At 46.0% G+C, this 24,848-nt stretch overlaps 1 protein-coding gene across 1 annotated transcript; it reads left to right on the forward strand.

The window, feature by feature from the left end:
- The first annotated feature begins 4,817 nt into the window (after positions 1-4,817).
- Positions 4,818-23,106, forward strand: LOC119966815 (amine sulfotransferase-like). The gene is given in 7 exon segments (XM_038798791.1): positions 4,818-4,971; positions 13,776-13,924; positions 13,926-13,985; positions 16,537-16,663; positions 19,420-19,514; positions 22,330-22,510; positions 22,988-23,106. Coding segments are annotated over 7 exon segments (885 nt in total).
- Positions 23,107-24,848: the final 1,742 nt, after the last annotated feature.

Below are 24,848 nucleotides of genomic sequence, written 5' to 3' on the forward strand. Positions count from 1 at the left end.
AACGCAAACACGTTCGATGTGTGCAGCAAGGGCTGCTGGATTCTGATCCTAGTAGCACCACGGATCCAGAGGATGACTGCCTGGAGTTCCCATATTGTGTGGGCATCATTACTACGTGTGACAAGGCCTCCTCAAACTCAGCAACATGCTTATCTATCCTCAACGTGGATTCTGCGGATAAGTGGCGTGCTGTCATTCACGTTAACCAATGCAGCATCCGGTTCAAGCTGGACACTCGTGCTTCAGCCAATCTCATATCACAAGCAGATCTTGATCGCATCAATAGGTGACCAAAAATTCTTCCGCCGGCCTTCCAGCTTCTTTATTATAATGGCAATGCCATTACCGCGTTAGGGTCTGTTCACCTGCATGTCTCCAACAAGACCATCAATGCCACACTGCGATTCAAAATCGTCAAGCCTGACAAGGCTTCCCATGCTTGGTGCCCATGCATGCAAGCTACTCAATCTCGCACAGCGAGTACATGCCATGTCCTCTGCCAATGTGAATCTTCAGGCTGACATTGATGAAATCCTGGCGCAATACCCGGATGTGTTCAGTGGGATGGGTACACTGCCATACCACTAAAAAGTTTTACTCAGGCCTGATGCCACGCCTGTGATCCATGCACCACGCCGGGTGCTGGCTCGTCTGAAGAAACGTTTAAAGGCGCAGCTGCAGGAACTCCAGGACCAGGGCATCATCTCCAAAGTGACGGAACTGACTGACTGGGTCAGCTCGATGGTCTGTGTGAAGAAGCCTTCAGGAGAGTTGAGCATATGTATAGATCCCAAAGATCTTAACCGGAACATAATGCAGGAACACTACCCAATCCAGAAGTGGGAGGAGCTAACCAGTGAGATGGCACACGCCAAATTTTTACGAAGCTAGATGCATCGCTTGGTTTCTGACAGATACAACTGGACAGGTCCAGCTGGAAGCTCTGCACATTGAATTCACCTTTCGGAAGGTACTGTTACAACAGCATGCCATTCGGTATTGTTTCAGCCTCTGAAATCTTTTACAAGATCATGGAACAGATGATGGAGGGCATTGAGGGTCTACGTAGATGATGTAATCATAAGGTCCACGACCCCAGAGGAACCCATTTCGCGTCTCAAACAGGTCTTTCAACACGTCCATGGCAACGGCCTCAAATTAAACAAGGCCACGTGCTCCTTTGGCATGTCATCAATCAAGTTTCTGGGCGATCAAATATCCCAGCAGGATGTGCAACCAGACTCGGACACAGTCAAGGCCATCAACACCATGAAGACCCCGGAAGACAAAAAGACGGTACTACGCTTCCTCGGTGTTGTAAACTTCTTGGGAAAGTTCATTCCCAACCTCACATCACACACCACGGCTCTCAGACATCTGGTGAAGAAGTTCACCACCTTCCAGTGGCTACCCACACATCAAGCAGAATGGCTCACCACTGCTCCAGTACTAGCGTTCTTTGTCCCAGAGAGGGAGACGAAAATCTCCACGGACACCAGCCAGGACGGCATTGGTGCTGTGCTCCTCCAGAAGGATGACTCCTCGTCCTGGGCTCCAGTGGCTTATGCGTCAAGGGCCATGACTCCCACTGAGCAGAGGTATGCTCAGATAGAAAGAGAATGCCTGGGCCTCCTCACCGGTATTGTAAAGTTCCATGACTACGTCTAGGTCTACCAACCTTCACAGTAGAGACTGACCACAGAGACTGACCTAGTCTATGTCATTCCTAAGGACTTGAATGACATGACGCCCAGGCTTCAGCGCATTCTCCTTCATCTCCGCAGGTATGATTTTGAGTTGGTTTACACACCGGACAAGGAGCTAATCATTGCGGGTGCCCTGTCGCGTGCCATCATCTCGCCCTGTGAACAGATCGGCTTCACCCGCCAAATTGAGGCATAGGTGCAACTGTGTGCCAGTAACCTCCCGGCCTCAGACGAAAGAGTGGTCAACATTCAAGAAAAGACTGCCAAGGACCCTCTTCTGCAGCGGGTCATGCATCACCTTGCAAATGGTTGGCAGAAAGGGCAATGCCCCCAGTTCTTCAATGTCAAGGACAACCTAACAGTTGTCGAGGGAATCCTGCTCAAGCTAGATCATATCATTATTCCTCAGTGTCGAGAAATGCAGGCGCAGGGCCAGCAGGCTGTCTATTCGCCTGGAATCAACCAGGACATATCCAATAGGGTCCTCAATTCTGCAACTTGCCAACGTTTCCAGTCTGCTCAGCCCAAAGAAACACTCCAGCAAAACGAGATTGTGACCTCTCCGGGGTCTAAGGTGGGAATCGACCTTTTTCACGCCAATGGGCGTGACTATGTGCTCATCATCGATTACTTTCCGAGCTACCCGGAAGTGGTGAAACTGTCCAACCTCACATCAAGGACAGTCATCAAGACCTGCAAGGAAACATTTGCCAGGCATGGTATTCCACTCACTGTCATGAACGACAACGGTCCCTGCTTCCACAGCCAAGAGTGGTCCAACTTCGCAAAGCTGTATCAGTTCAAGCACATTACCTCCAGCCCGCATTACCTGCAATCTAACAGGAAGGTCGAAAAACGGGTCCATATCGTAATTGTCCATAATGCAATTGCTCTGCAAGGCTGCGGACTCGGCTTCTGACTTTAACCTTGCGCTGTTGGCGTACAGGGCAACCCCTCTGTCCACCGGCATGTCTCCAGCACAACTCCTTATGAATCATGACCTGCAGTCGACTGTTCCGGCCATTCATTTACCAGACCTGGATCACCTCCCAGTGCTGCAAAAGGTGCAGCAACTCAGAAACTGGCAAAAGCTGACATACGATGCTCATGCTACTGATTTGCCTGTGCTCTCTCCGGAAGATGCTGTTCGTATCAAGTTACCTGATGGAGGCTGGTCAGCTCCAGCTGTTGTTGTTCGACAGGCTGCTCCCAGGTCCTTCGTAGTTTGCATGGCTGATAGCTCCATTGTCAGGCGCAACAGAAGGGCACTGTGCAAACTTGCCTGTCAAGCTCGAAAACGGGCAGGATGCCAGCAATGGCAAACAAACTAAGAGGGTTCATGGAGCTGATGGGGTGGGGGGACGAATAGATCAACATTGGACTATTTTGGACTGCACCGGGGGATGAGACAGGGATGTCCCCTCTCTCCCGACTGTTGTTCGTGCTAGCTATAGAGGCGTTGGCAATTGCTCTGAGAGCCTTGGGGCTGGAGAGGACTGATTGGGGGGGGGGGGTTCTGTACGTTTTGGAACCAATAGAGGGGATGGAAGAAATCATGAGGGCTCTAGGGGAATTTGGCCAGTTTTCAGGGTATAAGCTTAATGGGGGAAAGAGTGAGATGTTTGTGCTCCAGGCGAGGGGACAGGAGAGGCGATTGGGAGAGCTGCCGTTTAGGTTAGTAAAGGAAGCTTTAGGTACCTAGGTATCCAAGTGGTGCGGGAATGGGACCAGCTACATGAATTGAATCTGGCTCGGCTGGTGGACCAAATAAAGGACAATTTTCGGAGATGAGACATGCTTCCGTTGTCTCTGGCTGGGAGGGTGCAAACAGTGAAGATGACAGTCCTCCCAAGATTCCTATTTGGGTGGGGGACATTTTCGTAGAGGGGAGCTTTCTGAGTATGAGGGCGTTGGAGGAAAAGTTTGGGTTGGCGAGGGGAAACAAATTCAGGTATCTGCCGGTGTGGGACTTCCTTCGTAAACAGGTGACAACCTTCCTGCTCCTACCGCTAAGGGGGATTCAGGACAGGGTAGTTTCCAGAGGGTGGGTAGGAACAGGGAGCGTCTCGGACATTTACAAGGAACTTATGGGGTCAGAGAGACGCAGACCGAGGAGCTGAAGCATAAGTGGGAGGAGGAGCTGGGAGGTGAGATAGAGGATGGTCTATGGGCAGACGCGTTGAGTAGAGTCAACGCGTCCGCAACATGTGCCAGGCTCTGCCTGATACAATTTAAGGTTGTTCACCAGGCTCACATGACAATGGCCCGGATGAGCAGATTCTTTGGGGTTGAGGACAGGTGCGCAAAATGTGCGGTAGGACTGGCGAACCACGTCCACATGTTTTGGACATGTCCAAAGCTTAGGGGATTTTGGCAGGGGTTTGCGGACGTCATGTCCACGGTGTTAAAAGCAAGGGTGGCGCTGAGTCCAGAGGTGGCGATTTCAGGGGTGTGAGAAGGCCTGGGAATCCAGGAGGAGAAAGATGCAGATGTTCTGGCCTTTTCTTCCCTGGTAGTCCGGAGACAGATACTATTAGCATGGAGGGACTCAAAGCCCCCAAAGTCAGAGACCTGCCATCGGACATGGCTAGCTTTCTCTGTTTGGAGAAAATAAAGTTCGCCTTGAGAGGGTCACTGTTAGGGTTTGCCCAGGGGTGGCAACTGTTCGTCGAATTCTTTGCGGGACATTAATCGTCAGCAGAAGGGGGGGGCGGGGTGAGTAGTTTAGATTAGAGTAGGGGGTCAATAAGGGTGGGACCTGTACGAGAGGTAAATGGCTTATGCGCTATGTTGATGGTTTCATGTATATTGGTTATTTTGTTGTTACTTACCAAAAATACCTCAATAAAATGTTTATTAAAAATAAAATAATTTATCCTTTTATTATTGATCCTTCTGCCATCAGAAATAGTTTCTTTTTATTAACTCCAATTATAACTCTATCAAATCTCCCCTTAACTTTCTCTGATCTGATCTGATCTAAGAACAGCCTAGTTTCTCCAACGTATTCACCTAACTGTCATCCCTTGACATATTAACTGATAAAAGTAAATATTAACTGTCCTTAAGATTTACAGACAACCAGTACCTGAAAAGTTGTGGAGTGGAAACATGGCAGACGGCGAAAGTAGTATTCAACCAAATAAACTTTTCAACTACAAAGGTTACAACCTGTCAAGCATCCATACCATCGAACGTTTGGATCAAATGGAAAATTACGATGTACGTGATTCTGATGTCTTTGTGGTGACTTATCCTAAATCTGGTAAGTAATTAGAAAAAGCAGAGGATCCAGATTATTCAGGCCCTTGAATTGTACATACCTCATACATTAGAGGAAAACATATAATGATAAATCTAATAGATATAGTGAATTAGTTTAATTTAAAAAATACTAGTACATAAACAAGAATTCCACTATAAATATAATTCTGGGCTAATTCCTGATTCGTTTTTGTTTTTACAATGGACCTACAAAGCTTATCCTTATGATGTGTGCAAAGGTCAAACAGTTATCAGTATTTCAGCAGAAAATATCTAACATAGCAGCATAAACGTTGCAATGCTAAATATTGATCACTCGGTCCTGCAGATCCGTCTGCCCCGCCAATCCTGATGTAGGTGCCTGTGTATTTACTCTTATTCCGTGTGTTCTGTGGATTTCGACACCAGCCTAAACGGAGTAGTGTCACAATTAGCATACAGCAACAAACAAGATATTGTTGTGTTTCTAAAGAAAACTATCATACATCTATAAGGTTTGCTGTTCTCCTGAAATTTCTTTTGGGGATTTTAGAATATGAGAACAAAGTTCATAGATGATGTGATACAACTGGGAAAGTCAGGATAGTACCAGACCATCTTCAGTGGTTTAAGGGTTTAGAGTGAGGGGGCACAGATACACGATTTGAAAAATATATATTTTATTTAGTATTTTCATAAAAACAAATCAAAGCAGAATCAAAATTATGCAACATTTTAAATAACCAACACCAACCCCCCCCCCCCCCCCCACCCCACCACTCTCGCCCTCTTCTCCCTTCTTGCCTTCCCCATTTTAACCCCCTACCCCCCTCTTGCTGACTCCTCAATCCTCCTTAAAGAAGTCAATGAACTGCTTCCACCTCCGAGTGAACCCATCAACCGACCCCCTCAGGACGAACTTCACCTTTTCCAGCCTCAGGAATTCCACCAGGTCACTCACCCACATGCCCGCTTTCGGCGGCTCCATCCAAGTAAGATCCGTCTCTGGGCTATCAGGCAGGCAAAGGCCAAGACATTGGCCTCTCTCGCCTCCCCCCCCCCCCCCCCCCCCCCCCCCCCCCGGACTCCCGGATCTTCCGACACCCCGAATATCGCTACCTCTGGACTCGGGACCACCTTCACCCCAAGCATCTCAGATATTACCTCCACAAATCCCTACCAGAACCCCTACAGCTTTGGACATGCCCAGAAAATGTGGACAAGATTCGCAGGCCACTGACCGCATCTATCCTCTACCCCCTCAAAAACTATTCATCTGCTTTACCGTCATACTACCATTTAAGGGTAGCACAGTAGCCAGGGGTTAGCACTGTGGCTTCACAGCGGCAGGGTCCCAAGTTTGATTCCCCGCTGGGGTCACTGTCTGTGCGGAGTCCGCAAGTTCTCCCCGTGTCTGTGTGGGTTTCCTCCGGGTGCTCCGGTTTCCTCCCACAGTCCAAAGGCGTGCAGTATAGCTGTATGTTCTATATATGTGCCCTGTGAGAAGTATTTAAAACTGAATGAGGCTTAGCCTCACACATGACGAGAACGTATTCACCCTCCACAGGGCCTCAGCCCACGTCCCGGCCTCTACCTCCCCACCCAGCTCCTCCTTCCACTTGCACTTTACATCTCATCGGTGTCTCCTCCCATAACATCAGTTCCTTGTAGACTTTGGTCACCTTGCTCGCCCCTATCTTTTCCTTCGACAGCATCTTGTCTTGTAGCCCCAACGATGGTAACCCAGGCGGCACCTCATTCTTCACAAAAAAAACAACCTGCAGGTACCTAAAACAATTTCCCCATGGGCAGTTCATAATCTTCCTTCAGGTCCTCCACTTTTGAGAAACCGCCCCCTAAATTGGAGGACTGAGAACATTAGTTGGGGGGGAGGGGGACTGTATGTGTTAATGGTGACTATGGGTGATTCCTGATTCCCTTTTGTTATTTGTTTATGTTAACATGCGGGCTACTATTTGGGGTTTGGTGGGAGGATGGGATCGTTGTTATTGATATGGGGATTGACATTATATTCGGGACTGCTTATTGTTTATTGTTGGTGGGTGCAAATTTGGGAGCAAATGTGAAAAAGGAGAATAAAAATATTTTTAAAAACTGCTCCCACACCTTCAAGGCCGACACCACCACTGGGCTCACGGAGTGCCTGGCCAGCGAGAATGGCAGAGGCACTGTTAACAATGCCCAAATACTGACCCTTCCCCCACTACCCATTTCTTAACCATGGCCGCCCAGGAGTAGTTCATTATATTCGGCAACGGCAGACGCCCCCACTCCAAAAAGCCCTTTTGACCCGCAGGGTCGTCAGTGCCCATACAACCCAGAGATCGGTGCATTGACCTTTTTAAAGAACGATTTTGAGACAAAGTTCGGGAGGTTTTGAAATTGAACAAGTACCTTGGCAGCATCATCATCTTTACAGTCCGCACCCGTCCCGCCAACGAAGTCCCCCTTGAAGTCCCTCTTCATCTGCTCCATCAATCAAGTCAAATTTAACTTGTGCAGCTGCGCCCAACTCCACATCACCTGAATGCCCAGGTGTCTAAAACGCGCCCCCAATACCTTAAGCTGCAACTCACCTAACCTCCTCTCCTGCCCACTGGTCTGAATTGGAAAAACCTCACTCTTTTCCATGTTCAACTTGTACCTGGAAAACTGGCCAAAATCTTCCAAAAGCCCCATAATGCCCCAAATGCCACCCAATGGGTCCGAAATATATAACAGATCGTCTGCGTGCAGCGAAACCCTGTGCTCAACCCCCCCCCCCCACTCCCCGCTCAATCCCTTTCCAATCCCTCAACGCTCTAAGCGCCAATGTCAATTGTTCTACAGCCGAGGCAAAGAGCAATAGGGAGAGTGGACACCCCTGCCTCGTCCCGCGATGCAGCCCGAAATAGCCCAAGCTCACCCGCATATTTGCGACCGGTGTCTTGTACAGTAACCAGACCCAGTCAACAAACCCCTGCCAGGGTCCGCACTGCTGTAGCACCTCCCACAAATATTCCCACTTCACCCAGTCGAAGGCCTACTTCGCGAGCATCGCCACTGCCACCTTCACCTCCTTGCACCAACTCCTCGTCCACCCTGGGAAATTCCTGCCCATCCAAGAACCGTTGCATTCCCTCCACCCCAGCCAGGGGCTCCGACTCATACAATCTCTTGTAAAAAGTCTCAAACAGTCCATTCACCCCCACCAGGTCCAACATCACCCTTCCGCTCTTGTCCTTTACTCTTCCAGTTCCCTCGCCGCCACCTGCTCCCTCAACTGGTGGGCCAGCATCCTACTCGCCTTCTCACCTTACTCATATACTGACCCTTTGGCCTCTCTGGCCTTCCGTAGCTGCCCCACTGCCTTCCCCGTGGACACTAATCCAAGCTCCATCTGGAGCCTCTGCTTCTCCTTCAACAACCCTGACTCCGAATACCTTCTGTCCACCCTCAGAATCACCTCTACCAGCCTTGCCATCTCTGCCCGTTCCAGCTTCTCCCTATGTCAGCAGCCCTCCCCCCAAACAAAACAACCCCATCCCCCTCCCCTATTTCTATCTCCTGCCAACCTCCCACTGCACCCCCGTTAACTAGCCCGCCCAGCTAACATGGTGGCCCCTGAACAAGGCCTCCAAATCCCCAACCCCCCAGTACGTTCCACACTCCCAAAAGGCACAAGAAGGTGCACTCACACTTGATCTTCTCTCACACGGAGGGCCTGTCCTCCGAACACCTCGCCATCAAAACCAAAGGAACATTTCCAGGGGAAAGGTTTCCCGAGAACAAAGAAATAGCCTCACAAACTCCTCCAAAGTTAAATGTTCTCCTTCTCCTGCCAGTCCATCGTCCTTCATGAGGTGGGTCGGGCACAGCACCCCAAACTTCACTACCAGGGCCTTTCACAGTAACTTCATTGCAGTGTTAATGTAAGCCTACTTTAGAGCATTTCATAGAATTTACTTGTGACAATAAAGACTATTACATTATTATATAATATTCTTGAAGAGGGCAACATTAGACATAGACATAGACATAGAACAGTACAGCACAGAACAGGCCCTTCGGCCCTCGATGTTGTGCCGAGCAATGATCACCCTACTCAAACCCACGTATCCACCCTATACCCGTAACCCAACAACCCACCCCCCTTAACCTTACTTTTTAGGACACTACGGGCAATTTAGCATGGCCAATCCACCTAACCCGCACATCTTTGGACTGTGGGAGGAAACCGGAGCACCCGGAGGAAACCCACGCACACACGGGGAGGACGTGCAGACTCCACACAGACAGTGACCCAGCCGGGAATCGAACCTGGGACCCTGGAGCTGTGAAGCATTTATGCTAACCACCATGCTACCGTGCTGCCCCCATTAACATTGACACGGTTAATCCTGATCTCATCTTCGCCAGCTCTGCATCCACGTTTTGGTACATCCGCAGCTCGTCCCCTTTCCAGGTGTACTTCCTCGTCTGCCTCGCCCATCGTAGGATCTTCTCTTTATTCAGAAATCGGTGCAACTGCACCACCTAAGCCCTTGGCAGCTCGGCCTGTGCGCTCGCCTGACCTCCAGGGGCCAGTTAAAGGCTTGCCCTGTGCGCTCGATTGACTTCCAGGAGCCGCTCAAAGGCCCCCTCCCTCATCAATTGTTCCAGAATTTTGGCCACATACGTGCTGGCCTCTGCACCTTCAAAACCCTCGGGCATCCCCACAATCCTCAAATTCTGTCTTCTGGAGTGATTCTCCAGATCACCCACCTTCTCCTTCAGTCTTTTCGTGGTCTCCACATCACCCCCACCTTGGCCACCAATGAGGCCACTGCTCCTTGTGCTCCCCCACCGCCGCCTCTACTTTCTGGATCGCCCAGCCCTGGGACTCCAGCCTCTGCTCCACTCTCTTGATGCCTGCTTTGATTGGCTCCACCATTTTGGCCAGGTCTTTCCTTCCTCGGCTGGATGAATTTAGCATTCAGAAATTCCAATAACTGTTCCATTGACCACTGGGCGGGCAGAACAGCTCCTTTGCCCTTCGTCATCTTAACATGCGGCGCGCCTCGAAGACTGTCTTGCTCCAGCAACTCTTTTCTTCTCGCCCCAATCCTAGTTTGTTGATCCATTCATCAGCCACACCAGAGGAGCTACAACTTCTCCAAGTACTCCTACACTTCTTTCCATCCAAAAACTCACCCTTCACACGGGGAAAGGGCCGAAAAATACCACCTTGAGCGGAAGCCACCAAATGTGCGACCGCTCACTTCATGGCCGCCACCAGAAGTGATAGATACAAGATTGAGAATGTAAGAGATTTAGAACATGGAGCAAGAGATAACTTCCTTACACAAAGGATTCTAACGCTGTGAATTCTTTCTTATCATTAGTGATTCAGCCAATAACAACACCAATATTAAAATACAGATTGGTTTGTGGATGGAGGGAAAGGGGATGAAGGGATAACTGAATAGGTAGATAGACAGGCAGCAAAATTGTTTAATCATAGAATCTACAGTGCATCAAGTCTGCACCAGCCCTTACAAAGAGCACCCTACTGAAGCCCACGTATCTACCTGATCCCCATAACCCCCACTTAACATTTATTGGACACTAAGGACAATTTAGCATGGCCAATCCACCTAACCCGCACATCTTTATATTTGGGAGGAAACCGGAGCACTCAGAGGAAACCCACGCAGACACGGGGAGAATGTGCAGACACCGCACAGATAGTGACCCAAGCTGGGAATCGAACCTGGGACCCTGGAGCTGTGAAGCAACTATGCTAACCACTATGCTATCGTGCTACCCGTAATGACTAGAGAAAACATATGCAGATTAGCAAAGTGGGCGGACAACTGGCAGATGCAATTTAACTGCATACATTTTGGAAAATAAACCAGGAGCAAGAGGATACACTCAATAGAACACTGGAACATGTCAATAAATGGAGAGACCTTGAGGTTCAAATACATTATTCCTTTAAAATCCGGTTGAATGACAATAAAGCCATAAATCATTATAAATAAGAGCAAATAAGTGATGATAAATTTAGACATGGTTTTTAATTAAGCTCCGGTTGGAGTGCTTTGTGCAGTAATGACTGCTCCCGGAACATTAGGACCAGACAGAGTGTGCTGCACATAGATTTGTAAGAATGATATCAGATTCTGGAAGGACTGAGATACTGGGACAATATCCTCTGCAGTAGAATAGGCTGAAGAGATAGAGGTATTAGCATAATGAAGGACTTTGACATGCCGCATGGGGAAAACCTGTTTCCTCTGGTTGAGGAACATGTTAATAAATGTAAATAATTAATTTTCATACCATAGAGTCCATGGAGTCAGCACAGACATGATGGGTTGAGTGACCTTTTTCTGTTCTGTAGAATTCCATGGTTCTGTTGTTCAATGGTCCAGGAAATAGGAAAAAGAAGCGAATGGCAAAGTCAAACAAACTCCGCTACAAAAATTGTATTTTGTGTTATTATGTGAAGACAAGTTGCGTCATGTAAATTATGTGAGCCCAATTATATCTGTTGCCCTTTATGTTCACCAATTGTGAAACAAAGCTGCCAGTAGCTGGCCTGATCTTACTGAAGTTTTGTCGATCAAGATATTGAGAGATAAGTGTGGGCATGTGCAAAATTACCTAAGAGCACATCTTTCGGGGCTTGTGGATGGAAGCCAGAGCACCCGGAGGAAACCCATGCAGACGCGGGAAGAACGTGCAGACTCCGCACAGTGACCCAAGCCAGGAATTGAACGTGGGACCCTGGCTCTGTAATGTAAGCCTACTTGTGACACTAATGAAGATTATAATTATTAACTAAAAATCTATGGTTCTGGCCACAATGGGGTACTATTGCCATACCCATTACTTTCCGATACATGTGCATCCTTGTCTGTGTTCACATATACATGCATTTGCCTATTCGCAAATGTGCATGAGAATGGATTTTGCCTTTGTCCTGGCATGATTGTGCCAGTTAAGGTTGTGATCATTCAGAAGAAATTGTTCACAATGTTGGGGATGTATGTAAAGGATATCAAATCTAATGTGTAGATGGGAGAGAGGTTCTGGGACAGTTGGAAAGATGGAATACGTGAGCTGTGCATATGTTTGTGCACATTTTTCTGAATTGTTAAGTATTTAGTCTGTTTATCTCACAATCTACTTTTAGAGTAAGGGGAGTGAAGCTGGCCTGATAACTACATGTCAAGAGAATGGATTCTGATGCCATGTAATTGGGGAGAGAATCTCTGGGGGAGTAAGTTAAAGGAGAAAGATTGCTGTAGTATAACATGAAAGGGTCCTTCCTGTGAGTTCCTGTTTCTCCCCTCATTACCCTGTTCTTTCATTTTTGCCGTTACATTTATGATTTATGGATGATTTATGGGCATGTGTCTTCAGAGCAGCCAGTTTATTTAATTCAAGCAGTAGGGAGCAGTAGCCTGTGCCTTTAGTTCAAACAGAAGGTTCCAGAAGGCTGTCCTGTTTTAGACTGGTGATTGCATTGGCCAGTGGCAGTGATGACTCGGTTTGATTGATTTGGCTGGTGGCCAATGAATGGGCCTAAAAGGTTGCACGCTGCCCAGTAATAGATGGTGATAGGATCTGATCCTATTGAAATGTCAGAGCCACAAGCTTCAAATTTGTTTTCACGTTTGATTCTACAGCCTGGATGGAGAGTTCCAACTAACTCACTCCAAAATGATTTAACTAACCCTCTTCAGAAAGCTACTGTCGGGGCTGACTCTTTCTCTTCAGTAAGTCATTCTCTTGAGAGTGCAAAGGCCTGAAGTCAAATCACGCACTGAAAGTAAGGTTTGATGTAAAATAAAGTGGCTCTGCAGAAAGATATAGGCCAGACGTGAAGCTTGAGCTGAAGGTCCAGTTTGATAAGAACTGAAGTATCTCTCCAGAAAAAATGCTGCTGCCTCTGAGTACTATGCTCTTTTCCTGAACTATCAGGACCCTGAATTAATGACTCTGCAAAGAAGACCATTACCAGCTTTATCTTTGACCTTCATCCCTATTATTTTCACCCCATCGTGCCCCCCCCCCCCCCCCCCCCACTCCACCCCTCACCCTGTGTATGTCTGTCTTGTCTGTGTGGATAGAGGGTGGGATGGTTAAAGGGAGTAATAGGCTAATGTATTGTTACCCAGTAGTATTTACTACATATTTCAGCATTAATCTTGTTATAAATAAACAGTAATTGTGTTTCAACTTACAAATTAATTATTAATTTCTGTAATTATTGGGCAGCCAAGGGCAATTGGGAATTGTTATAAGAATTAATGGTTAATTGACTTGTGTTGTGCCTCCAGGGCACGTGAGCTGGAATTGACTATGCATTTGCCCAGGGTGCTGTAACTAATAGATGTAAAAGTAGTAAATACCAATTGGAATGCAAAATATCGTACCTTAATAGAGGTAGACAATGTTTGGTGTGAAGTTAGTTACTAAGCAGAGAGGAAGAGATTGTTAGAGCTCTTTCTTCAATTTGTTCTAATTATCCACAATCGGGGAGAGTGAACACCTAAAAATCAAATTAGTTTTGTCACCTGCAGCTCTGAAGAGCAAATTGACTGGTATAATTCAGATACCTTGCAGAGATCTTGGGGAAACCTATTTTAGCATGTAAAATGATCTTGAATTTGTATAATTTGTGTCAATAAATATTTGTAGAAAACTGATACATTAAGATATTGTTCATTATAACGTACACCCCCTTTGCTTTCCATAAAATGCGACTCACATTAACTGGAAGCATTTGAAGAGATTAGTTAATGACTATTCTGAACTCTTATCAAAATAAAGGAACAATATGGATGCAGAATATTATAAAACACATTTACATGGATGGAGATCTACAAACAGAAGAGTGTGAATTATCCTATTCTGTAGTTCCCTGGCTGGAGATTACACATAACAAAATTAATACCGATGACCGCCCATCACCCCGTTTGTTTTTTTACACATCTACCTTATCAACTGATACCAAAAGCTCTGAAGAACAAAAAGACCAAGGTAAGATTTTACTCTCCCAAGGCCATCTTGAAATTGATCTAGAGGCCCAAACTAAAGCACAATTTGAGATAAACGTGTATGATAGTCATTCTTTCATTCAAAATGTGCAAGTTCCAGATAAAGCTTCAGAATCATCTCGAGCAGAGTTTGTATTGGAACATTCTCAAAGTAAGGGGTCGTCCATTTAGAACTGAGGTGAGGATAAATGTCTTAATTAAAAAGGATGCGGTCATTTTGTTTTTTGAATTCTTGACTTCACAGGGATGTGGCTGCTTGGTTAATCATTACATTCAAGACTGAGGTTGATAGATTTTTGAATATTAATGAATTAAGGGGGAGTTGGTTGGGGGAGGTGTGGGAAGCCGGGAGATGGATTAGGAAGTGGGGTTGAGGTAGAAGATCAGCTGGGATCATGTAGTGGAGGAGGCTCAAAATATTAAATAGCCTAATCCTGGTCCTATTGTTCTCGTTTATGTACTCTACAAGATACTAGTGGTTGCTTCTACAGCACATCGATAATCAGTTCTGTATTTTTGTTGATCAGCTGGATATCTACCAGGCTGAACTTCACCACTACATTTAAGGGTTTTTGAGCCAAGCTACTGAAGAATCCACCTGGTGGTTATCAACTTTGGGAACAAAAACAGTAAGACAGGTTATTATTTGAATGGCTATAGATAGAGAGAGGAGAATGTGCAACAAGACCTGGGTGGCCTTTTGCATTAGTCACTGAAAGTAAGCAGGCAGTTGCAACAGCGGGAAAGAAGGCAAATAGTATGTTGGCCTTCACAGTGAGAGGATTTAAGTACAGGAGTAGGGTTGTCTTGCTGCAATTATACAGGCCTTAATTAATAATTTAATTTGTAACTTGAAACACAATTACTGTTTTAGTGAGACCACACCTGGAATAGTGTGTGCAGTTTTGGTCTCCTAGATGTTCTTGCTAGAGAGGGACTGAAGCAAAGGTTTACTAGACTGATTGCTGGAATGGCGGAACTGACGTTTGAGGAAAGAGTGAATCGGTTCGGATTATATTCACTGGGGTTGAGAAGGATGAGGGGGGCTCTCATAGAAACCTACTAAATTCTCTAATAAGACTAGACAGGGTAGATGCAGGAAGGATTTTCCCGCTGGCAAGGAAGTCCATAACCAGGAGTCACAGTCTAAGGATATGGGATAAACCATGTAAAAAATGAAATTTGCTTATTGTCACGAGTAGGCTTCAATGAAGTTACTGTGAAAAGCCCCTAGTCGCCACATTCCGGCGCCTGTCCGGGGAGGCTGATACGGGAATCGAACCGTGCTGCTGGCCTGCGTGGTCTGCTTTAAAAGCCAGCGATTTAGCCCAGTGAGCTAAATCAGCCCCTGTAGGACTGAGATGAGGAAACTTTCTTCACCCACAACCACAGAAACCAGTTGAGGCCCAAATATTGTGGGCGCAATCCAATGACCACGTTGTGCTTGAAAAGCGGCTCGCCGTGGCTGATAAAAGACAGAAGACCCTGCTCCCCGGGTCTACGCAGCTCGCAACACCTCACGAGATCCAATAAGATCTTGCAAGACGTTGCAATATAAATCCCGCCACATTTGGCAAATTTGACAGTTAGTCTCACTCCATTGTGCAGATTCCCAAGGTACAAAAGCTTTGCGATTCAATGGGGACCAGATGGAATGGCATTCACAGGCTTTTCTCAGGGGATCGGAGGCCCCCAGCTCCATGCCCTTTGGACAGAGTGGTGCCCTGGCAGTGCTGGGAACCCTGGCAGTGCCAGATTGGCACAGTGACAGTGTCTCTGGCAGTGCCACCTGGTGCCAGCCTGGCATTGCAAAGGTGCCAAGCTGGTATGTTTTGCACATGTGCGATCAGCCTGGGTGCCCTGGGGAGGTGTGGGACAGGCCTGGAATCCTCACACTGGCTGTGGGGGGGGGGGGGGGGGGGGTGGCAGTCTTCAGGAGGAGCCTGGTGTGCAAAAGATGCCCTTTAAGCGGCTTCAGCCACGGGTTCCCCATTGAGGCCCTTTATACAAAGCGAGTCCCATTGTATAGCCATGTGCTTCTCGGCATTGCACGCGGCTAAACGCGCTCCCTAGGGGACTTTGTTCCCATTTTGTTGAATTGAGCCCTATGTTTTCAAGAAGGAGTTAGATATTGGATGATCAGCTCTGATCATATTAAATGGCCAAGCAGCCTTGAAGGGCCAAATGGCCTACTTTTACTCCTATTTTCTATGTTTCTATGTAACAGTTCTGTTTGTCCAATTCGGAAGGACATACCTCACTTACACAAGTCACAGGTTTAATGATATGGAAGCTTAGCGATTCCCAACTATGTGCAAAGGTACTGAAGGTGTTTAACCAGACATAAGACTTGATAATGTCACCCTTGCAACCTACACCCCTGTAATGACGCTCTTGTAGCACTCTTGTAACATAAATACAATCAATAATATGATTCAAATTCATCAATGCACACTCGAAGGAAATAGCAAAGATGAAAGGTGTTATCCTTAAATGAACACTATCACAATTTACAATTATATTTTACTTGACAGGTTATCTATGTGTACAGAAACCCCAAGGATGTTGCAGTTTCTTACTATCATTTTCATAAGTTTGCAAATTATTTGGAAACCCCAGAAAACTTTGGAACTTTTCTGCAGACATTTCTGAATGGCCAAGGTAAGGTGACATAAATTGCTCTCGCCTTCAGATCGGTATGCACTGTCTATATAATATATATATTTACACCAGGAATGTCGAGCCTGGCAAGTCACATTGGTGCATCTTATTCAAACTCTGAAGTGTGGAAAAATCTTTCCAATTTTCCTTCCAAATGACAGCTTCTTATCAAATGGCATCAGCTGAAATAGATTTGTTAGTTTCTAACAATAATTGCCAGAGAGTAAATTTAGGTACATTTGCAGACCTACACAGCTTTTTTAATAAACCTTGAGATAAGATATTAAATTCCAATTGTACTGTAGTTGGTTGTGAAATGTTGAACCCTGTAAAGGATTAAAGTGAATCAGCAATTTATTTCCTCAGCCGTGATTCCCATTGCACAATCTTTATCGGCATTGTCACCAGGTTAGCAGCTGAACTGAAAAATGAAATGAAATGAAAATCGCTTATTGTCACAAGTTGGCATCAAATGAAGTTACTGTGAAAAGCCCCTCGTCGCCACATTCCGGCGCCTGTTCGGGGAGGCTGGTACGGGAATTGAACCGTGCTGCTGGCCTGCCTTCAAAGCCAGTGATTTAGCCCTGTGCTAAACCAGCTGGAGACTTGGACAAAGGTTAAAATCTGACACAAGGGGCTGCTCAGTGGAATGTTTACTGCAAATTCAGCTTTGCTAGACTTCTTCGCAATCCGGTCCAGGTAAGTTCATTTAAGGTTCAATTTTAACCTATCACATTCTTTTAAATTTCTAATTAGGGGCGGCACGGTAGCACAGTGGTTAGCACTGTTGCTTCACAGCACCAGGGACCAAGTTTGATTCTGGCTTGGGTCACGATCTGTGCAGTGTCTGCGTGGGTTTCCTCAGGGTGCTCTGGTTTCCTCCCACAGTCCAAAGATGTATGGGTTACGTGGATTGGCCATGCTAAATTGTCCTTGGTGTCCAAAAAATGTTAAGTGGGGGTTACTGAGTTACGGGGATAGGGTAGATACGTGGGCTTCAGTAGGATGCTCTTGGTAAGGGCCGGTGCAGACTTGATGGGCCAAATGGCAGCCTCCTGCACTGTAAATTCTATGAAAGTCACTTTTGAAAAACCCTTCCTATACTCGCTGTACCTTAATTTACTTTTACGAGTGTCACCTCTGTGTGTGTTGCCTGTGTGGGCTTGCAGGTCCGATTGCAACCCCAGGAACCCCTGATTCTGTTCCTGGAGCTTTTTCTCCATGAGTCGCCACTCCCTCAATGGAGGATGTGCACTCTACCTAGGGTCAACGCAGTGCTTATGCTTCACATGGCCTCAATGGCTTACAGACCCTCAGGGATCTCTGCCCGATATCCCTGTCCATCCCCTTGGACATCCAGCATCTACCGACTGAAGGATGACTCCAGCTCATCATCTGCCTTGGACTCGGCATGGTCCTCTGAATGTAGGAACACTGGGAACTCTCTGCCTTCTCCAGCTCCTCATGTGAACCTGATGTGCTTTCACCACTGTGCACTACTCTCTGAGCCGGCACACTATTGCCCATCAATGTGCCTGTATCCGCGCTGGTGATTTGTGGAGAGAGGGCACCTCAGTAGCACCTCCTCAGGTGTCATTGGAGGATCTTGGGGATCCTGGCTGGCTCTGAAGGATGATTCATCTGAGAGCCCAAGATAGTCAAAACTATAACTTTTTGCGCAGTCAATGTCCATACTACACAGCCTGGTAACTGATATCAATGGCATCATTGTGGCTTTGTAATTGCTGAATCACTGGGACACTTTTTCAGAAATCCTTTTGAGGAATGAGACACTACATTCTTTTCACTCTCCGCATCTCCCACAATGGGCAGCACAGTGGCACTGCGCCTCACAGAGCGATGGACTTGGATTCAAACTTGAGTAACTATCTGTATGGAGTTTGCACTTTCTCCCCGTGTCTGCGCGGGTTTCCTCTGCACACCCGGTTTCCTCAAAGTCCAAAGGTGTGCAGGTTGGGTGGATTGGCTATGCTAAATTGCCCCTTAGTATCCAAAAAGTTAGGTGGGGCTACAGTGATAGAGTGCTCTTTCAAAGGATTGGAGCAGGCTCGATGGGCCGAATGGCCTCCTTCTGCACTGTAAGGATTCTAATTTTTGTCCACTGGACTCTTACCTTCCCTCTAAACCCCTGGCTCTCACGACTGGAGAACCTAGCTCTGCACGCAGGTGGTGCACCACATGCTGGCTGACCTTGGTTGCCACCTCTGCCCAAGCTTTCCTTGTTTGGTGGGGTGACTTCCTCTTGCCATCTTGCAGCATGAGGATATCCTGTTTGGCACTTACTGTCTCAAGGAGAGTGGAGTTGACTGCCCAGCTGTATTGCAGTCCAGCAGATGCTCCTGCCATTATGGAGAGCTTCCTGTGCATCCAGCAGTTTGATAACTGCCACCTTCAAACCACCTGCCAAGTCCCATTGGACCCGGTGCCTACCACACACCTTCCACCCCAGCCTCGCAGTGCCTTTGTCCAGATGTGTTTCACGCTGGCTGGATATCGTGCCTTTTGCTTGATCTCGGACAGTAGTAGAAAACGCAGCCTCTCTGCTCCCCCCTTCCAATCGCGCCCAACACAGGTAAATTCAAGGCTGCCCATTGTGGGAGATGCGGAGTGTGAAAAGAATGTAGGGTTATCTCATTCCTCAAAAGGATTTCTGAAAAAGAATATATTTCTTTAGCTCAATTATTTTATCCATTTAACAGTCCTGTCAAGATTTCAATCTTTTGTTTTTATTATAGTGGTTAATGACTGCTGGTTTAACCATGTTAGGAACTGGTACAATCACAGACATGAATTCAACATTATGTTCCATTCATATGAAGAGATAATCAAGGTAAATTGCATTTATATTTGACCCCAAGGCGAGTTTCCTCGACGAGGACCCGGGTTCAATCTCGGCTCTGGGTCACTGTCCGTGTGGAGTTTACACATTCTCCACGTGTCTGCGTGGGTTTCACCCTCATAACCCAAAGATGAGCCGGGTAGGTTGGTTGGCTACGCTAAATTGCCGCTTAACTGGAAAAAAGAAGTGGGTACTGTAAAATTAAAAAATTAGTTTTGAATACATATTTGCACCATCACTAAGAATTTATTTCCGCCCTTGCAGCACGCCCAACACCCCCTCCACACTGCCCCCACCTACTAACCTTACCAACTCATTTGATGCTGAAACCCTCGTGTGTTGTGACTAATCCAACACACTCCTGGCCAGACTCGCACATACTCTAAAAACTTGAGGTCATCCAAAATTCTGTTCCTGTGTCCTTAAATGCACAAAATTTCCTTTCACGCATTACTTTTGTGCTCACTACCCTAGACTAGCTCCTGCTTCAGAAACGTGAACTTTAAAATTCTCCTCCTTGTTTTCAAATCACTATGGTCTCTCTCCTCCTATCTTTGTCATTTTCACTAACCCCACAACCATCTAAGATGCCTGCACTGCTCTAACCCTGGTTTCTTAAGGCCCTAAGGTCTGGAGTTCCTTCCTAAAATCTCTGCACTTCTCTACCTCTTTTTTTGCCTTTAAATTATTCCTTCAACTCTTTAACCAAGCTTTGGTTCACATGCCCTCCTATCTCCATAACCTCAATAAAAAAAAATAATAATGCTGTTATGAAATGCCTTTGGATATTTTACTACAAGTACCAGACCCTTTATCTGTCATTTCAAATTCCGGAAGGACCCAAAAACAGACTACACTTGAAGCTGGCGCCCTGAGTAGCAATTTGAACAAATCCCTGTTATTCCTTATACAATCTAAGTACATGCTCGGCCTAAAGGACCCAAAATTCATAAAATCCTCAGACCAGATCTGGCACACGCCTGCCCCAAGCTTCCCAGATGCAAGACCTGGTACTTTTATTTCTACAGCAAACTTAAAGTACAAGTTATTGTTACAACTCCTATGAATAATCATTTGACTTATCACGACAGAGAATTACATTTAAATTTTATTTGTGTGAACCTTGCCCACCAACACTTGACGGCATTTGGTGTATTTTGATTTAAAGCATTTAAAGCACCGTGCCTATTTGAATCTGAAAAGAACTTCAAACATATTTCACAACAGCAGTGGCCATGTGAAGTTTAAAACTACCAATAACATTGAGGATGAAGGAGAATTAACTATTGCATTATTCTAGTCAGTCACCAACAATTTAACAGTAACTACACTGCAGTGTTAACGTAAACCTACTTGTGACACTAATAAAGATTATTACATCCTCTGATTATGACAATGGTCTATTATCCATCCATCCGGAGGAAGCCCACGCAGGGGAAAATGTACAAACTCCAGTCACCGAAAGTTGGAATCGAATGTGGGTCCCTGGCGCTGAGGCAACTTTTTAAACCAGTGTTATTAGCCTAAGGTTAATGTATGTTGATGGAATGATTTAACAAACTTCTGATTTTAATTTAGGCTTAGTGTAAAGGCTATTAAACGCTTCTACACTTAAGATAATGTTTGCACCAATTTTTTACCATTGCTTTAGTACAGGCTTACATTTTGTGTTGTCATCATAGATTAGGCAATAACGAATCTCCACTTCATTACCACCAGCCATCTCCAACCCTACCATTCCTGTCGGGATCTAGAAACGGATCTGCTTTTTTCAATCAATGCTTAGTTTATCTCATCATTTTGTCTAATTTCATTTTCTATAACTTATTTCCAGTTGCATTATATTTACCTGTACCTGGGAGAAAGCACAAGTCTTCTACATCTGTAAAATGCAATGCATTGTTCCCATTAAGAACCCGTTGACATCTTTATAATACATAATGACCTGCTTTATTAAAATACACCAGTAAGATTCAAGGTTGTGGAGGTACCAGCTATAACTCATTGCTTTCAAAGGTTTAGTCAATAATTTTTGCGGGCAGCACGGTAAGTGGTTAGCACTGTTGCTTCACAGCTCCAGGTTCGATTCCTGGCTTGGGTCACTGTCTGTGCAGTTTGCATGTTCTCCCTGTGTCTGCGTGGGTTTGCTCCGGATTCCTCCCACGCAAGATGTGCAGGTTAGGTATTTTGACGATGCTAAATTACCCTTAGTGTCCAAAAAATGTTAGGTGGGGTTACTGGGATAAGGTGGAGGTGTGGGCCTAAATAGGGTGCTCTTTTCAAGGGCCGGTGCAAACTTGTTGGGCCGAATGGCCTCCTTCTACACTGTAAATTCTATGATTTTTTAAAAATTCATTCACAGAATGTGCGCATCACTGCCTAGGCCAGCAATAACGAAGGAATAGTGATATAGTTCCAAGTCAGGATGATATGTGACTTGGAGGGGAACTACCAGGTGATATTCCTATGCTACTGCTGCCCCTGTCAGTCTAGTTGATCAGAGTTGCTACAGCACATCTTGAATATGGTTTATGCTGCTCTGTGCATATGTCTGAAGGGAATGACTGTTTAAGGTGATAGATGGATTGCTAATCAAGAAGGCTGCTTTGTCCTGGTGTTGAGTGTCTTGAGTTTTGTTGAACCTGCACTCACTCATCCAGACAAGTGGAGAGTATTATACTGTACTCTTGACTTGTGCCTTGTAGGTGGTGTGCAGGCTTTAGGAAGTCAAGAGGTGAGCTACTCACTTCCAGTTCTCTCTCATGCACGCAATGGAATACTAATTATGAATGTTCTTGTAATCTAGGATCTGAGAGTGGCAGTACTGAAATTCAGCAATTTTCTTGGAAGGTCTTTGGATAACAAACACGTTGACATAATTGTGGAGCGCTCTACCTTTAAGAATATGAAGTCAAACCCAAAATCAAACTATGAAAATATAGGATTTCCTATCTTCAATAATTCAGCTGCGGGATTTATGAGAAAAGGTATACATTAAGCTCTGTCAAATTAATTAATTCTATCCAACTACCATTAAAAGGGCTCCAAGTTTACCATTAAAAAAAACCCATTATGGCCATTTTCTTGTTGTGGCATGGGCATTCCAAAAGAGTGAGGAGTAAAGTGAATCATCCCAGATATTCACCAGCTCCAGAAGTAGCATTAAGAAATGCAATAGGAGACACTTTTCAAAATTTTCAGTGAATGACAATATTTATCTTGAAATTTCCTAGAGTTGCAGGTTAAAACTGACAATCTGATTACATTACCGATTAACAAACCTTTCCATCAGCGGTTACAAAATATCAATAATCAGACCTGGATGAGTTTGTAGCCCAAAGTTGTCCAAGACTGACTTCAGAAGATGGCTATAATAATGGAGATCTAACAACCGTAGAGTGCTTATTAGCATTAAGACCATTCTTGCCCATTGCCTAACTTACCATCTCTTATACTTTCTTTAGGGACAGTGGGAGACTGGAAAAATAATTTCACAGTGGCTGAAAATGAGATGTTTGATAGAATATTCGAGGAGAAAATGAAAAACGTCCCACTCAAGTACACCTGGGAAATTAGTGACTGAAAGTGTTTTCTACAGCAATGAACACTGAGCAATGCAAAGTGTTTTTTGACTTCATGGAAGATTCTGTAACAATTATACAAACTTATTTCACAATTATTCATTCTTAATTCATTAAGATATGTCTGCAATTCATTCTGCAAAATGTTATCAGGACAAACAATTTGTTCCAGTAGAAAATTGTTTGACCACTGTTTAGAAAAAACCTGATGTGGAGATGCCGGCGTTGGACTGGGGTGAGCACAGTAAGAAGTCTTACAACACCAGGTTAAAGTCCAACAGGTTTGTTTCAAACACGAGCTTTCGGAGCACGGCTCCTTCTTCAGGTGAATGGAAAGGCTTGTTCCAGAAATGTTTATATAGACACAGTCAGAGATGCCCCGGAATGCGAGCACCTGCAGGCAATCAAATCATCAAAGATGCAGAGAGAGAGGTAACTCCAGGTTAAAGAGGTGTGAATTGTCCCAAGCCAGTTCAGTCGGTAGGCCTCTGCAAGTCCAGGCTTGTTGGTGGGGGCCGAATGTAATGCAACATGAATCCCAGATCCCGGTTGAGTCCGCATTCATGCGTGCGGAACTTAGCTATAAGTTTTTGCTCAGCAATTTTGCGTTGTCGCGTCTCCTGAAGGCCTCCTTGTAGAATGCTGACCCGGAGATCAGAGGCTGAATGTCCTTGACTGCTGAAGTGTTCCCCAACTGGAAGGGAACAGTCCTGCCTGTTGATAGTCGCACGATGCCCGTTTATTCGTTGTCGCAGTGTCTGCATGGTCTCGCCAATGTACCACGCTTCGGGTACTTCGGGTACTCTTCATCCAGACGCACGGAACAGCCATGGGGACCAAATTTGCACCTCAATATGCCAACATCTTCATGCACAAGTTTGAACAGGACTTCCTCACCACACAGGACTTTCAACCGATGCTATACACCAGATACATCGATGACATTTTTTTCCTTTGGACCCACGGCGAGACATCACTGAAACGACTACACGATGACATCAATAAGTTCCATCCCACCATCAAACTCACCATGGACTATTCTCCAAATTCAGTTCCATTCTTGGACACACTCGTCTCCATCAAGGACGGTCACCTCAGCACCTCGCTTTACCGCAAGCCCACAGATAATCTCACGATGCTCCACTTCTCCAGCTTTCACCCGAAACACATTAAAGAAGCCATCCCCTATGGACAAGCCCTCCGTATACACAGGATCTGCTCAGACAAGGAGGAGCGCAACAGACACCTACAGATGCTGAAAGATGCCCTCGTACGAACGGGATATGGCGCTCGACTCATTGATCGACAGTTCCACCGCGCCACAGCAAAAAACCGCACCGACCTCCTCAGAAGACAAACACGGGACACCACTGACAGAGTACCCTTCGTCGTCCAGTACTTTCCTGGGGCGGAGAAACTACGACATCTTCTTCGCAGCCTCCAACACATCATCAGCGAGGATGGACATCTTGCCAAGGTCATCCCCACACCCCCACTACTGGCCTTCAAACAACCGCGCAACCTCAAACAAACCATTGTTTGCAGCAAATTACCCAGCCTTCAGAACAGCAACCACAACACCACAAAACCCTGCCAGGGTAATCTCTGCAAGACATGCCAGATCATCGACATGGACACCACCATTACACGTGGAAACACCACCCACCAGGTACGCGGCGCATACTCGTGCGACTCGACCAATGTAGTCTACCTCATACGCTGCAGGAAAGGATGTCCCGAAGCG

The sequence above is a fragment of the Scyliorhinus canicula genome, chromosome 6, assembly GCF_902713615.1.
Source record: "Scyliorhinus canicula chromosome 6, sScyCan1.1, whole genome shotgun sequence".
Lineage (NCBI taxonomy): Eukaryota > Metazoa > Chordata > Chondrichthyes > Carcharhiniformes > Scyliorhinidae > Scyliorhinus > Scyliorhinus canicula.